The sequence below is a fragment of the Mixophyes fleayi genome, chromosome 7 (genome assembly GCF_038048845.1).
Source record: "Mixophyes fleayi isolate aMixFle1 chromosome 7, aMixFle1.hap1, whole genome shotgun sequence".
Lineage (NCBI taxonomy): Eukaryota > Metazoa > Chordata > Amphibia > Anura > Limnodynastidae > Mixophyes > Mixophyes fleayi.
Window position 1 is genome coordinate 37681468 of NC_134408.1, and position 15433 is coordinate 37696900.

The following is a 15433-nucleotide window of genomic DNA, read 5'->3' on the forward strand; positions in this document are numbered from 1 at the left end:
ACTAACAGTGATACCTTCTGTATTACAATCACAATCTTCTCTTTTGATAGAAGATTCCAAAATGGTGCCATGTCCTGCAGTGTTTCAGATGTCCAGTTTAATGGGCTCCTACACAAAACACAGACAGACAGGTAACACAGAGAGACAGGGGTTTCTAGATAAGCAACTGACAAGGTGATAGAATCTTGCGTACCCATAATGCTCCAGGATTCTGTATTTAATTTCTTGATTTTGCTCATTGCTGAGGCTTGAGCAGGACTTTAACTGATTTAGTGCTACTGCAATTACATTTCTTGATATCCCACTCCGTATGATGCTTGGGGACAAGTGACAGATGAGGTTCCCAAGTATATCTAGCTGATAGACATCAGCAATAGAATTATTCTGAAAGACAGAAGGCTCCATGATTTCTGCATGCACTGCTAACCTTGCGATATCATGACAGACCCAGATTAGAAGCAGTCACTCATACTACACAGTATACGTGGGTGGACTTTTACATACAAAAAATATACAGTGTTTGTGAAATGAGAATAGATTCCGAAAAACTTCACTGAGAGACAAAATCTATTCTCAAAATGATCTTTAATTATGCATTGGGCTGTCTAAGCTCCCTGTGGATTTGCAGTGTAAGAATCCTTACCAGGCACTGATTCACTTTGTTAATTACAAACTCCTTTTTGCTTGCTTGTAACAGCAAATAGTTAAGATCCATCTTCCTGAGGCTAATTAACAGCAGTTTGCAAGGAGGAGGTTGAGATGCAAAATATTCTGTCCTGAAAGTTAAAAAGTAAGTGATTTACAAATTGCTATTTAAATGACTAAACTAATTACTAAACAAATGCAATCTGTTATGTTTCAGAAAATGTGTTTATGATATTCATTGCTAATAACCATTTGAAAGATTTAGGGCCAAAGGGCAATTGTCCAAGCCACCTAGGCTATAGAGGGATTATATAAACCAATATCTGCGCTTGGTTCCTAAATTAGACAGTTACGTGTTATTTTCATTCTTTCCTTCTCCTTTAATCTGCAGTCAAAATTAAAATACAATAGTGGCATGTGATTAATTATTACCATGGGATACATGTATTTTATAAAGGAAAAATGGAGGTGTTGCCCACAGCAACCAATCAGACTCTAGCTATCATTTTGTAGACTGTACTAGATAAATGATAGCTACAATCTGATTGGTCACTATGGGCAACACTTCTACTTTTTCCTTTTAGAAGATCTGATACATTTACCCCCTGGTAATCACTGGTCTTGTAATACTGCTCATGTTAAATCTCACAGTCCTATCACTTTCTCATTTTATACTTCAGCACAGAACAAACCCTATCTTCTCCTATTCTGCTCTCATATGTGGCATCACTGCAGAGACTTCATGACCCTGGTGATGGCGATATAATTAATTTCATTGCAATAACGATCAAAGAAGTAGGATGTTTCTTGCCTAGGGATGAATTGTGATGCTCCCAGATTCCTCATTTGCATAAGCTGCAATGTTCCATTTAAAAACTATATTTTTTTCAAAATCCTTTGAAGTTGAAAACTTACGGAAGAACAGCTAGCAGGAACGGTCGGATGGTTGCTTGGGAAACCCTCCAATATTTCCACGCCAGACAATGTATCTGGAAGTCAGACAAAATGTATGAAATAAAAACACACAGAAGCAATGTAAGTATGTGTGAAAAGTTTCTACAAGCCTGGCAAACACAAATGGCCTCCATCAACCATGTGGATTCCACAGCTGTCCACTGAAACTGCTTTCACAAAAGTGATCGATGATCTACTTACTGCAAAGTCTAAGAGGTATACTTACGAAACTACGGGTTTGAAAATGTGGAGACGTTGCCTATAGCAACCAATCAGATTCTATCTGCCATTTTGTAGAATGCACTAAATTAATGATAACTAGAATAAGATTGGTTGCTATAGGCAACATCTCCACTTTTTCAAACCTGAAGTTTAGTAAATATACCCCCAATGGTCATTTCTCCATACCCATTCTCCTGGACCTCTCTGCTGCTTTTGACAGTGTTTATCACCCTCTTCTCTTACACACTCTTCACTCCATTGCCCTTCATGACACAGTCCTTTCCTGGTACACTTCCTACCTATTGAACTGCTCCTTTAGTGTTTCTACCTCTGGTACATCCTCCCCTCCACTCCCACTATCTGTTGGGGTCCCACAAGGCTCTGTTCTTGGCCCTTTACTTTTTTCATTGTAAACCTCTTCTCTTCGGCCTCTAGTACCACCTCTACACTGATGATGCCCACATCTATATCTCTTCCCCTGTCCTCTCTCCTTCTGTACTATCTTGTGCAACCAACTGTCTTTCAGCTACCTCCACATTGATGTCCCAACACTACCTAAAGCTCATCATATCCAAAACAGAGCTTATTTTCTCCCCTTCTGCCAGCATCACCACCTGTCCTCAAATCTCCCTCACTGTTAATAACGCCACAATATCCTCAGTCTCCCAAGCCCGCTGACTTGGTGTCATTCTGGACTTTTCCCTCATCATCTTCATCTATTTATATAGTGCCAGTAATTCCACAGCGCTGTACAGAGAACTCACATCAGCTTTATTCCTTCCATCCAGACTCTTTCCCAGTCCTGCCAATTCCACCTTAAAAACATTGACAGAATATGCTCCTTTCTTACTCAACATGCTACCAAAACTCTTATCCATTCTCTCATCATCTCCCGTCTTGACTACTGCAATCTCCTGCTATCTGGGATTCCCAACACCCATATATCCTCACTTCAATCCATCCTAAATGCTGCTGCAAGACAGATCTTCCTTTTTCACTGCACCACATCTGCTGCACCACTTTGCAAATCCCTACACTGGCTCCCTGTGTCCTCCAGAGTCAAATTCAAACTACTCGCCCTTACCTACAAAGCCCTCAACAACACACCCCCTCATACATCTCAAAACTCATATCAAAATACTCTCCCGTCCCCCTATTAGATCTACCTTTGACCTGTGCTTTGTCTCGTCTTTTGTAACCACCTCTCACTCCCGCCTACAAGACTTCTCCCGTGCTGCTCCGGCTTATTGAATTCCCTACCACGCCCAATCAGGCTTCCCCACAGCCTTCAAATCTTTAGAGATTCTGTTAAAACCCATCTCTTTTATAAAGCTTACCTTATACCTGCTGATACTAGTTACACTGATACACCCTCACAGCTGTCCCAATCTCCACTTTGAGCCACACTCGCTCCTCTTGTTTCAGCTGTGCCCTCTTCCACTTAGAATGTAAGCTCTCTAATGAGCAGGGTCCTCCATACCCTTTGTTTTCCTGTCCACATTTATTTTGTCTGCCTTGTATGTCTTTGTATTATGTATGTCCCTGTTTTATGTATGTCCTGTTTTCCCTACTGTACCGAGCACTGTGGTGCCTTACACATCTATGATGAAAATAGTAATAATTATCTGTTTCTTGCAAGCAACACAAAACAATGTTTTTATTTAGAATCTCTGGGTGAACTATTAGCTTTCTGACAGCAGAAGAGTTGTATTCCGACTGAGGAGTACAGGTCTGATGTGTAAATATTGAATTTCGGCCATGTGTTAGAGGCGGAGAACATATAAGGGCTTCATTGACTGTTTTTGCTCTAAATAGTATTAGATGGGTGGGAAATATTTAGCCCAATATGGAGTAAGCAGTCATGCTGGATGCTGGAGATCTCATCACAGCTGAATAAATCCTGGGTGGTCAACACATCTGTTTAACTTTGCTTTATTTTCCTCAAGGCTTTTACAGCCTATCTCTAGCTTCTGAAGTGTATGACTGTGTTACGGTGTGTAGTGTGATCTGTTTGTAGTCCATGAACTAGTACCACATGAAAGGCCCAGCCCACAGTTAGGTGTAAATACAGATTGTACCTGGTGTGGAGAAAGTAACCGGAGATTCTTCTCAAAGAGCTTGTAGTGGTTAAGGAAGCTGGGCTTGCTCATGCCGTCAATCTGCTCACATGTCATCCCTTTAACCAATTGTCCTGTACTAGAAAAGAACAGGGTTAAATCCACCCTTGACTATCAAGAGCAAAAGGGCAGAAGAACCTCTGATGCCATACTACATATACTTATCAATCACATATCAAAGTGCAGTTTATTATGCAATCAATGTTTATTAATCTGCATCCAGATTAATAATAATTAATTAGATATGCTGTAGTCTTAAAAGACTCAAACCACATATGGTTTATAGCAAACCGCTGGTTTTCAAACCAAATGTGAAAAAAAATGTTGTCTTAACCTTTTATGATGGATACAATTTGGACTAATCTTTTTATCAGGCAGCGTACCTTTGCACGTTCCATAGGCCTGGTGTAAGTGTACTTGATGCTCTATTAACAGAAGTTGTACATATCATAAGATTTGCATCTAAGTATATTTTTGCAACTACTTTTGTGTATTTTGTGCAGGGCCGGATTTACCACTAGGCAACCAAGGCAATTGCCTAGGGCCCAGCAATCCCCTGAAGACCCTCCCAGGACCGGCGGTAAGACCACCCTTTAAAAATGGGCCGCTACTTATGGGCCAGTGCTATATGCTTGCCCCCCCCCCCGGGCTAAAGTCTGCAGCCAGCCCCTGAATAGGGGTATATGTTATGCTAAAAAACTATAGTGCTATGAATTTTTTCAGGGAGGGGGCCCCAAACCAGTATCTTGCCTAGGGCCCCATGAGGTCTAAATCCGGCTCTGATTTTGTGGATACAATTTAGCAATCAACTATAAATCAGGCACCTTTGTGTAGGCACACATTGATACGCCCCTCACTATTACACTGTTTTATTGAGACCTGGCCCTGGGCAATGGCTGTGTTTTACCTGACACCTCTAATTCCTCCCACCTCCTTCACCATAAAATTCTATAACGTCAGCCAAGGTGCAAACTTATTTAGGATAATCTCTGCACATCAAAAGAGATTTCTATTTTCCAAGGTCTTGCTTCAATGTAATGACAGAGTCTTAGTTAAACTGCAATATTTAAGGTCTTAAGTAACAGTCCATAAAATGAGTCTTTAACATCTGTTCATCTTTTACCTACAAACAATGGAGCCAGTAATTTGGTGGGCTGGACCAATATTCATAAAAATGCAGCCTATTCATTGAATAGGAACCAGTGATATTACTCAGGCTTGAAACAGGAAGGTTTGTTCTGTACACCCTAATTTATGAAATGCATGAAAAAGAACTACACTGTTATGACTATAAAAACATAAACAAAAGTGCAGGAGCACCCTTTAAGCACTAACAACATACTAAGCATAATACAAAAATATATGTTTAGTACACTGTGCAACACTTGCTATGTATTCAAGTACCTGGAATTAAAAAAATAAGTTCTTAGTGCTTATGTAAATTGATTTGTGCATATGCATCTTCAATGACAAGAGGATGTCTTTTTTTCTATTCCAGGGAGTATATTACATAGCCAGTCATAGAAGTGTAGCACCTTTTTATATATTAAATTGCATTAGTAAGGACTTCCCTGCTCCAGAAATTGTCACACTTTGCAGCAACCTTGGTACAAACCCCAGAAAGACATGGTCATATAGGGTTTGCTCTAAAAGCCTCTCGCTTCAAACAACTTGCCATGAAGTATAGGCTTCCGGGGTCTGCTGCTTGGTGGCATGTTCTGATCAGGGGCAGACCTAGAATTTTTTTGGGTGGAAGAATTTGTCTCCTGCCCACTTTTTTCCTAATAGAAGTATGGGGCTTCCAGCGGCAGCTCACTATACTGATGTTCCTGCTGGCTGACAGGTAAGCAGATAATGCAGCTCGGCCGCGCTGATTGTGACAGGATATCAATATAGTGAGCTGCCACTGCTGCCAGGAGGGGCGAGTGCCCCGATCGCCCCCCCTGGATCCACCACTGGTCCTGATTTGACTTGTACGTGCAAACAGCTCTTAAGCCCAGAAGGCTTTCTTCCACTCCGGGTGCTGGAGTTATCATGGGTGCTGGGCACACCACAGACACTACATTAATCTGACTTACTGATCACCAGGTTGTCAGAGAAAACTCCTAGATTTATCAAAGTCACCTGGCTTGTGAAGACTAACACCGGCCTTGTTTTAATACGCACGTAAATCGGGTATACATACGCCCGAATTCAACAAGGAGCAGATGTGAAGATACGTGTGGTGATGAATACGGGTATAGGTCTGCTCTGCTCTACTAGAGAAGACACTGCAGAATACGACAAATATGTATGTGCAATATAAAATCGCAAAAAAAATGCACAGAATGAAATAAATAGCAAAATTGCAAAAGAATGAAATAAATTTATTAGTATGTTATGAATATTTACTGTACATAAAATACATTTTTACAGTTGCTCCTGATTGCAAACACATGTAATAGCATGTATACACATGTAATAACATGTATACACAGCCGTCATCACTAGTAATTAGCACTTAGACTAGACCTGTAGCTGGAGCAAGGGATACGGCTGAAATACTAGTAGCTGAATGATGCCCAGAGCTTGAATCAGACTCTTGAGATTGGCACACCCTGACTGTACAATGACTACAGGCAAACGCCTCTTCCCCAACCTGTTCCCTCCCTAAAATCATAGCCTGTAGTAAGTGTCATTTATGCTCGCAGATGTATTGAATGTGACTGTGTTCTGTGGTGTATGATCCGGTTCTGGACATGCGCAGAGTGATTTTGCAGATCGATGAATCATGCCCTACATATTTACTCTGTGGCTATATATGCTTATTATTATTATTATTATTATTATTATACTAATGCATCACACTCGAAAGTCTTCATATTCTAAGAGTGACATCAAATGGATATCTCATTTGGATATCTAATCAGCCATATTCTTAGGTTCCCGATTCTACATATATTATGCCATTTAATTTCTTGGTATGTTATCAATGTTCATCTATCTATTTTATCTCTCAAGGTCACTAGATCACATTCTAATCCCAGTACTTCTTCATTTTCTAAGTGCCTGGGTACTACATTTCACCAAAATAGACAGATACATTTGATAACCTTGGGGTTTACTCAGTTTACACTCCAACACGCATTTCGCTTTATCAAGGCTTCTATAATATAACCGTAGAGGTCACATCATAAAAACGACAAATATTCTAGATAAGGGAGTTAATACATACAGCTGGTTGTCCCTAAGTGGACAACTCCTTCAATATAAGTGTTCAGATTGGGTCATACAGATACTTCCGACACTAAAAGGAAGCATTAGGAGGTTATTTACGGACTGCAAAACATTTCTTGTGACTGTTGTGTTTGCTTGAAGTGCGAATAAAGAACTTACCAAAGGGTCATTTAAACCGTTTACTAGGAATAAACTATTTATACATTACATTAATACGGATCTACATAAACAAACCAGTGAAATATTCATGAAATGTGTTACGTTACCTCAGCAGATCCACCAAGGATGTCTTAGAAGAAAGCATATCAAACAGAAGAAGAGCCTGAAACAGAAAGGACACCAAGTTACTTTATAGAAAATCATATATTTTTTTTATAAATAAAATACGTTTTTAATATGTGCAAAATTAAATTGCACTGCTTAGCTGCTTGAATGAGAACAAGTTTTCCATGTAATACATGAAGCAGACAGGGAGCCACATAAAAGGGGGTCTATAAACCACACTCATTATTTCCATAGTAAAAGTGTATCCCACTGTCAGCACTGAGATCGCATTGAATAAGATAAATACATTTATATACATCTTATATTACATATCTATAAAATATTTTATTTATATCCAGCAATAATCTCCCAATTTATGTTCGACTCCTTTGGGGGGGAATTCAATTCCCCCTGAAGTACCGCAGCGTAAAAACTATTAATGTTATTACGGTAATATTAACCTGGTTTTCTGCACCAATACTATTCAACAAAGAGAAACATTGTCCTAGATTTTACAAACAGCATAATGTGTCCATTTTCATTTATCCAAATAAAATAGCACAGGATTCTGCACTAGATTTGTTTTATAGTTACACAGTGACTGCCTGCGTCTTGAGCAGCCATAAACATTAAAAGAATAATTGATCTTTATAGTAAATACATTTTCAATACACAACCTGTTTCAATAAACATTAAGTGGGTTTATTACATGGCATCATGGAAACCCACTTGTTGTTCATTAAACGGCTCATATGAACTTCTGAGGAGTATATGGCTGTCTGTGTGTTACCTGGTTCATAGCTATTTTATTTGGATATTGATTTGGACATCGAACAGAGGAGCCTGTTGTTGGTCCAGTGAAGCATTACTTTAAACTGAAGTGACCAGGCAGCAGATGGCTGCATATTATATGCATACTGTTAGGCTAACAGCTGCCTGATAAGCTTTTAGAACCAGGCTAATAGAGGTCTTCACCTATAGCAGTAGAACTGAACTTGTTCGGAGATACTCGGATGCCCCCAGGACTTGAGTCTAGGGTCAGTATAATTGTAGCGCAGGATGGAGGATAACTGGAATACAGAGGGCTGATACCAAAGACAGTCCAAGGGTCGTGGGTCCGTAGCGAGTTGGATAACCAAGAAGCAGGCCAGAGGTCAGGACAGGTAGCAATCCAGTAAACAGGCAGAAGTCAGGGGCAATCAGCGTTCAAGCGGGTTCAAAGTCAAAGCCAAAGGTCACAACAGGAATCAGGTCAAATCCACAGGACAGAAGAGGACAGAGCTAGTCAGCAATTGTGCAGAACACAGATGCTATAACCGGCAGGGAGGCTAAGTCTTTTATCTTATATCTTCATCTTTCAATCTCTAACTGTAAATTAAATCTAATTCCTGTACTGCACTGGATACCATGGCTGACTGGTGTGCCTATTCCTGATTTTGCGTGGAGTGCTGTCACTCAACCCAATTCCTCCACTCTGCCTGTGCCAACTGCTTTGCCTCCTTAATTGTTCCCATCTTCTTCCGTGAATCTATCTGTGCTGGTGGAAATCTAGGTACACTTGGACAAACAACATGTCCAAAACTCTCTCTGCGCTGCAAAGTGAATTTTTTATCCATCCCAAATTACCTCTGCTCTGTCCAGCACTGGGGGCATAGTGCCGCCAAGCCACCCTACAGCCTTATTCTGTAGGTTCTTGTGCTTTTTTTTTTTTACTTCTCCCACATATTAAACAGCCAAGAAATAACCTCTGCCTGCACCCCTATGACATGTATTTAGGAGCCATTACACCTGAATTAGACAAGTGGTATTCCCTGTATAGCTAAAACAAAAAGATCAAAACTGTAGTTATTAAATAAATGTAACAGTGAAAAGTAGATCTCACTTGTTCTTCACCTACAGGACGGGGCTAGGCGGCTCACACCAGCGCATATCTGCAGGGACTGACAGATTACAGCTCCGGGCTGAGAATCGCTCAGCTGACCCAGCAACTTTTTTTAGATAATGTGACCATAAGGAATGTTCTATCACCACAATAAATGTCAATAAAACAGATCAACCTCAATAAATAAGCCCCTCAGAATGGTGCAATTATTTCACTGATATAAAATAGACATTTTTTAAAAAAGACATTTATCTATAAAACCACATTAGTGAATTCTGTTACAGAAAAGAACAATAAATCCGTCCTACAAGAGATTTTTCATCTTAGCTACCTGGGGACTTCAACGTCGCCAAAACCTCTCTGATTCCGATCCCTGCTTGAACACTTGCTCATTGCTGAAGGGCATTTGGGTTAAACACGTAATTACCTGACTTCTTCTCATCTCTTTCTCCTTTAGGACGGCGACATCCAAGTCCCCTTGTGCTAATAGTTGTGAGAGAGACACTTCTTTAAAGAATGCTCCATTCATGTCTGACAGGACTGTCTGAAATTCTCCAGAAGACATCAGCTAATTAGAAGAAAAACAGCAAGGACATAGGACTGGTGTCATTGTGATACGTCAAATTTATCTCATGGTATTGTTCTTGAGAAAAATAAATGTCGGGCAAAAGAACACTATGACAATTTTTCCAGGTTAATAATCTGTAGTCTATTAATATGTCTCACAAAGTAGAATTTCTTGAATCTTGTGGACATGATATCTGTTGAAGCAATAGGGTATCCATGGATTTTACATAGATTTTAGTGCTATACATTTTTAAAAAGTAAACTGTATATATGTGTGTATTTTAATTGAAGGCACTCAGTGAAAATGCAATAATAAAAAACTACAGAATACTCAGTGACAAAACATTAATTCCTTTTGAAAAATATACTTCTATGCCTAAAAAACAGGTGGCGCATAAAATGATGCGTTTAGGCAAAAATGGTCCAACTGTGAGATTTATTTATGCCACACATACTGCGAGATCGCAGCATGTGGAGCCCAAACGATTATGAGGCACAATATAAAATCAGATCATAATGATGCCTCCATTTATTAGGCATGTTTGTAAATGCGGTTGGAAGGTAACGTCTATCAGCCTATGTGTGCAGTCATCTTTCCACCACATTAACAGGCTCCAATCTTGTGACGATACTAAATATTGTGTTAGGCGATACTGCACAGAGCTGTCATTTTAATAACAATAACAACGTTTTCAGCTATTTAAAATATTTCTACTTTTAGCAGATTTTTACAACAATAAAAATCAAACAAATATACCTAAATTACCAATATATAATATTATATAGCAGACTTTCTTTACACTTTTTTCCAAAGTTTTATGAGCCTTAAAAAAGTAATTATCTGAAAAGTGCGCTTCACAGAGCCATCAATCCTTACTCAAACTTAACTGCGAGAAAGGAAAATCAGTATTCATAAAGGGGCTCATTTAGACTTGCAAATATTTGGGAGTGGAGTGGATGAGGATCTTGGCCAGATCATGGTATGGTTCCTGAGAGCTGGCCTTCCCCCTGGACCAGCCACCTTACTGCATGCGACCGCAGATTGTCCTAATTCGTTCTATCCCTGTGTGAGTGCCCACGGCTTGTGGGGGGAGGGAGGCCTAGAGTGTTCACTGATTGCTAGGCTTTCCATATTTCAGTACCTATCCTTTTTCAAAACATTCCAAAATTTAGACAAGCAGCAACTGATTTTAAGTAGAGATGAGCGGGCTCGGATTCCGCTAATCCGAGCCCACCCGAACAGTGCGGATCCGAACGGGATCCGAGCACTGTTCGGATATTTCCGGCGGGCAAAAAAATGAAAACAAGGCTCTGTCGTCCAAGTCTCGCGTCGAATCTCGCGAGGGATGGGAGGGAGGTCCCAGAACAATTCCATCTTGTACCTCTTTTTTTGGCATTATGTGCTCAAGCTACCTCGGTGCAACCTTTTGGCCTAAAAACAATATTGTGAGGTGTTCAGAATAGACTGGAAATTAGTGGAAATGAATGTTATTGAGGTTAATAATAGCGTAGGAGTGAAAAAAAACCCACAAAACTGGTTTTTAGCACTTTTTATAGTTTTTTCAAAATAAAATAATAAATCCGAACCAAAACCTTTCGTCAGGTGTTTTGCAAAACAAATCCGAACCCAAAACCTCAAGCAAATCTGAATCTAAAACACAAAACACGAGACACCAAAAGTGGCCGGTGCACATCCCTAATTTTAGCATTGCCCCTGTATTTGGAATAGAGAGGGATTGGAAAGTGGCCTTGCACAGTCTAAAATGATAGCCACACCCCTTGCATGCTGCTCATGCCCACTCTGGCGGCGTGGAAACCCCCCCTCTAGAAATCCTGTTGCTCTCCCCTTTATAAATCAAATGGCATAGTCCAAATCTAAATATCAAGTAATAAAAATCGTCAGATGTGCCTTCATATAATATAGCAGCACCCAGATGAATTAAGTACAATCAATGGGAGGGGTCAGACACAATCAGCCAATCAGAAGTAGCTAGCTAGCTTGTGAACATGCCCTCAATGTACTCAGTCTACACTTTCCCGCCCCTTGCCTCCCCCATTCTGTAAGTGTAAGATATGAACGTATGCATAAGCACTTATGGTGCATATGTGCAGTATGGAAATGTGTATTTTATACAAAAAACAGATATACGTCCAACGCTTAATGAGCGCCAAAGCTTTTTAGGCAATCAAGAAAATTCTGTAGCAGTCTTCAGGCTAACTAGGCCTGCATGTCAAATATTACCTTACTTAGGATGCTTTCTTGCTGTGCCGGTGAAAAACCTGGTGCATGCTGGGAAAGTCCACTTTTCAGAGCAATTAAAATCTCCCGTAAACTCATCTCGTAAAATGAGTTTGCACTGACACCTGAAACCAATTCTCCGAGTTGACTTATATTGTAAAATGTTAAAACCTATAAGTAATGCAGAAAAGTAAATTATAAAATACATTTAGATAATCATAGGGGACCATGATTAGCAGAAAATACAGTCCCTTCTTTTGGCTTAAATACACTAATCTATAAAACCTGTCTGTATTTCATTGGGTCTTTCAGTGTTTTGTGGGGCCTTGGTGGTTGATATAGTAATCTGTGTTTAATGTATTTATACTTACCACCCGTCCTTCCTACTTCCCAGGTGCCCCTCCTCCAAGTGTGATCTAAAGATCTATATAGATGAATCAGTCGTTTGGCTGATCTACAATTTCATAATCTTTGTATGTTGTGTTTTAGTGGTGTATGTGGGTGTGTATAGTATGCATAAAGGCTAATAATAATATTTTGTAATTTTATTATAGTATTCCCCATAACCTAACTAACAATTAAAATAATACAACTCCCTCCGGTTCTGCATTCACTTCATATACTACTGGCCTCGGTGAGTCCGTCTCCTCGATCTTCTGTGCAATGTGCTGTGCCGGTAGCTCAGTTCAGACAACAGTGAGGGCCCCTGAGATTAGATAACCCTCTTAGCAACAGACTGTTGGTGTAATTCACCAGCATTACCTTTTCAGAATGGAGAAACTTCCTTGTCAAAACCATAATCTGGCTTTTAGTCCACCCTGAGACTTGCTGGAGTGTTAGCATAGCACCCTGCACAGCTTCTGGAGATAACGATTCAAGCTGGGATATGGTCAGTCCAACCACAGCGTCTGAGAGAGATCCCAGGCTCTCCTTCAGAGTCTGGTTTAAGGTAGCAATATGCAGGAGCTGAGACTTCAGCTGCAAAGAACCAATTAGTATCTTGTTATTACAGTAATCAAATTCATTTTTAGTTATGTGCAATAAAATAATAACCAATAGCAACCATTAGGGGAAGGGATCCCCGTTCCATTTTTGACAGATGAAGGGGTGTCAGAAGCTTAATTAAAGATCATTTATCTTTACTGAGTAATGTTGGTGCAGTGCAGGTGGCTGTCTTACCATACTGGGTGACTGAACAAGGATGGAGGTAAGTACACCTTCAGGTACAGTACACAAATGATAGCATTATGTATATTTATCTTTCAATCTGCCACATTCAGCACATCTCTGGGTTAGTAAACATATAATCTATAAACTGATGTTTAGAGAAAGTAAAGGAATATTCTTGAAAGGAAGAACTATGATATCTAGGACATTTTATAAGGGTATAGGTTGATCCGTACAGTACCCGTACATAAAACCGAGTTTAGATATAATTGGGATGAACACAGGAATAAGGGATGCCCCCAAACAAACAGCATTGTAAAATGGCAGTTAAACAAAAAACAACTTTAAAAGACAGGAATATCTGAACTGGCGTTCACAATCACATAGGCTCTAGCTGTTCCTTCTTCCCTAGAATATCTCTCTCCCATAACATTATTCTGTTCCTGTATTGGCACTGAACAGTACATTTCCTTTTATTCTGTATGCTGGAGTTCATTTCCAGTATTAATTTATGGGCTTTATATGTTAATATCTGTTGAACAGGAGGGAAACTGTGCTGAGAAATAACATTATATCATACTTGCCAACTTATGGCAAGTATGATCCAGGAGCCTGCCGGGGAAGGTGGGCGTGCAGGGGACGGGGCTCCAAAATGGTGTCACAGCGGGGGCGGGGCCAAAGACTGCGATTCCCAGTGAATCTCGGCATTTTGGACCCAATTCTGCCCACTTCCTAGGTGGGCAGATTCGGGAGCTTGCCACACTCTCCCGGGAGTCCGTGAGACTCACGCGAAATGCGGAAGTCTCCCGGACATTCCGGGAGAGTTGGCAAGTATGCATTATATTACATGCTCAGTAAACATTTAGGGCCTGTTTCATTGGCAAAACAATGTTGCTTTGGAGGGGGGAGGTAAATTTAAATTGTGGGGACAAATTTATAGTTGGGGTAGGACATGTCATAGACTTCAGTGGAAAAATAAAGCTATCAAGTATGTAAGTACTACATGAAAAAGTATTTTCCTTAAGTGCAAAATAATACACTAATTTGTACCCCTTGCATTGTAACATGGTTTGTCCAGGAGCAAATTTACTCTTTTTTTTTGCTTTTCTCTCCTTATTGAATCAGGCCTATTATGATGGGGACTGATATATACTATGTGCTATGTTTTGCTGCACCTGCCCAGCAGTAAAATGTCATTTATAACTTATTTTAAAATATTGGTGATTACGCATTGAAATCAGACAAGATTTATATGGTCCCTGAGTAGCCAGGGTGTCAGGGTCAGGGGCGGATCTAGAAAACTGGTGTACCCGGGGCGATTTAGGCCCCGCCCCTTTCTAACAGTTTAGGCTGCCGACGGCTGCATACTATGTGCAGGTCCATCCAGCCGTGACAGGCAGGGACAGTGTGCTGCCCGGCTGCTCCGTCCCGATCGCCCCCCCCCCCCCTCAGGGTGTATGCTCAATCCTTTGCCATGTCCTAAAATAGGCAATTCCTATAAGCCTTGGGTGGGGTTAGGGGTCCTGAATGTGAAGAGTAACAATCAAATGTCTTTTTTGTAATTATCAAGTATTAAAAAGGAACAAAATGCACCAGAATTAAAACCATGTTCGAGTCTGCTAAGCATGTAATTAATAAATAGTGAAAATGTACAGATTTGATTATTTCCTAATACACTGCAGACATAAATCTGTCACATGTGTAACATCTTACTTACACATTAGTACTTGTATGTGTGTTTTCCATTATATATGAGTAACTTTTCCAGGCTGCAAACCCTAAGAATTTTGAGTTTTGCTAAATGCTATAAACGCACCTTCTGTACATCAGCGTGGAAGCCCCTCAATTGGTTGCATTTAATCATCTGATGCAATAAAGCTTTCGCCATGGTGGGTTCAAGATCTTGTACATCATCATAGAAGCAAACCAGCAATCCCAGCCTATGATTTACATGAGAGGAAAAGTCACCGTTGTACTCGTACATGACCAGAATACTCAGATATACATCAAAGAGCCTCTGCAATCATTTTATACAATTATTTCAAATGCAATTTCATCCTCCACACTGAGAATGAAATCCTAAACAGGAAACTGAAACCACTATAAGTACACAGGGGAACAGTTGGAAATGCACGGCCTGGCGGTAGCTCAAATACAGTG

General features: G+C 40.2%; 1 protein-coding gene across 1 annotated transcript in view; it reads right to left on the reverse strand.

Moving 5' to 3' along the window:
• OTOA (otoancorin) overlaps positions 1–15433 on the reverse strand; it is a 46122-nt gene that overhangs the window by 19525 nt on the left and 11164 nt on the right. Inside the window, exons 4-13 of the mRNA XM_075179687.1 lie at positions 15090–15213; positions 12869–13084; positions 12110–12277; positions 9728–9868; positions 7421–7476; positions 3900–4017; positions 1561–1634; positions 644–776; positions 194–384; positions 15–108 (exon numbers count right to left, since the gene is read on the reverse strand). Of these exons, the coding sequence (XP_075035788.1) occupies positions 15–108; positions 194–384; positions 644–776; positions 1561–1634; positions 3900–4017; positions 7421–7476; positions 9728–9868; positions 12110–12277; positions 12869–13084; positions 15090–15213 (1315 nt within the window). The remainder of the gene's footprint in view (positions 1–14; positions 109–193; positions 385–643; positions 777–1560; positions 1635–3899; positions 4018–7420; positions 7477–9727; positions 9869–12109; positions 12278–12868; positions 13085–15089; positions 15214–15433) is intronic.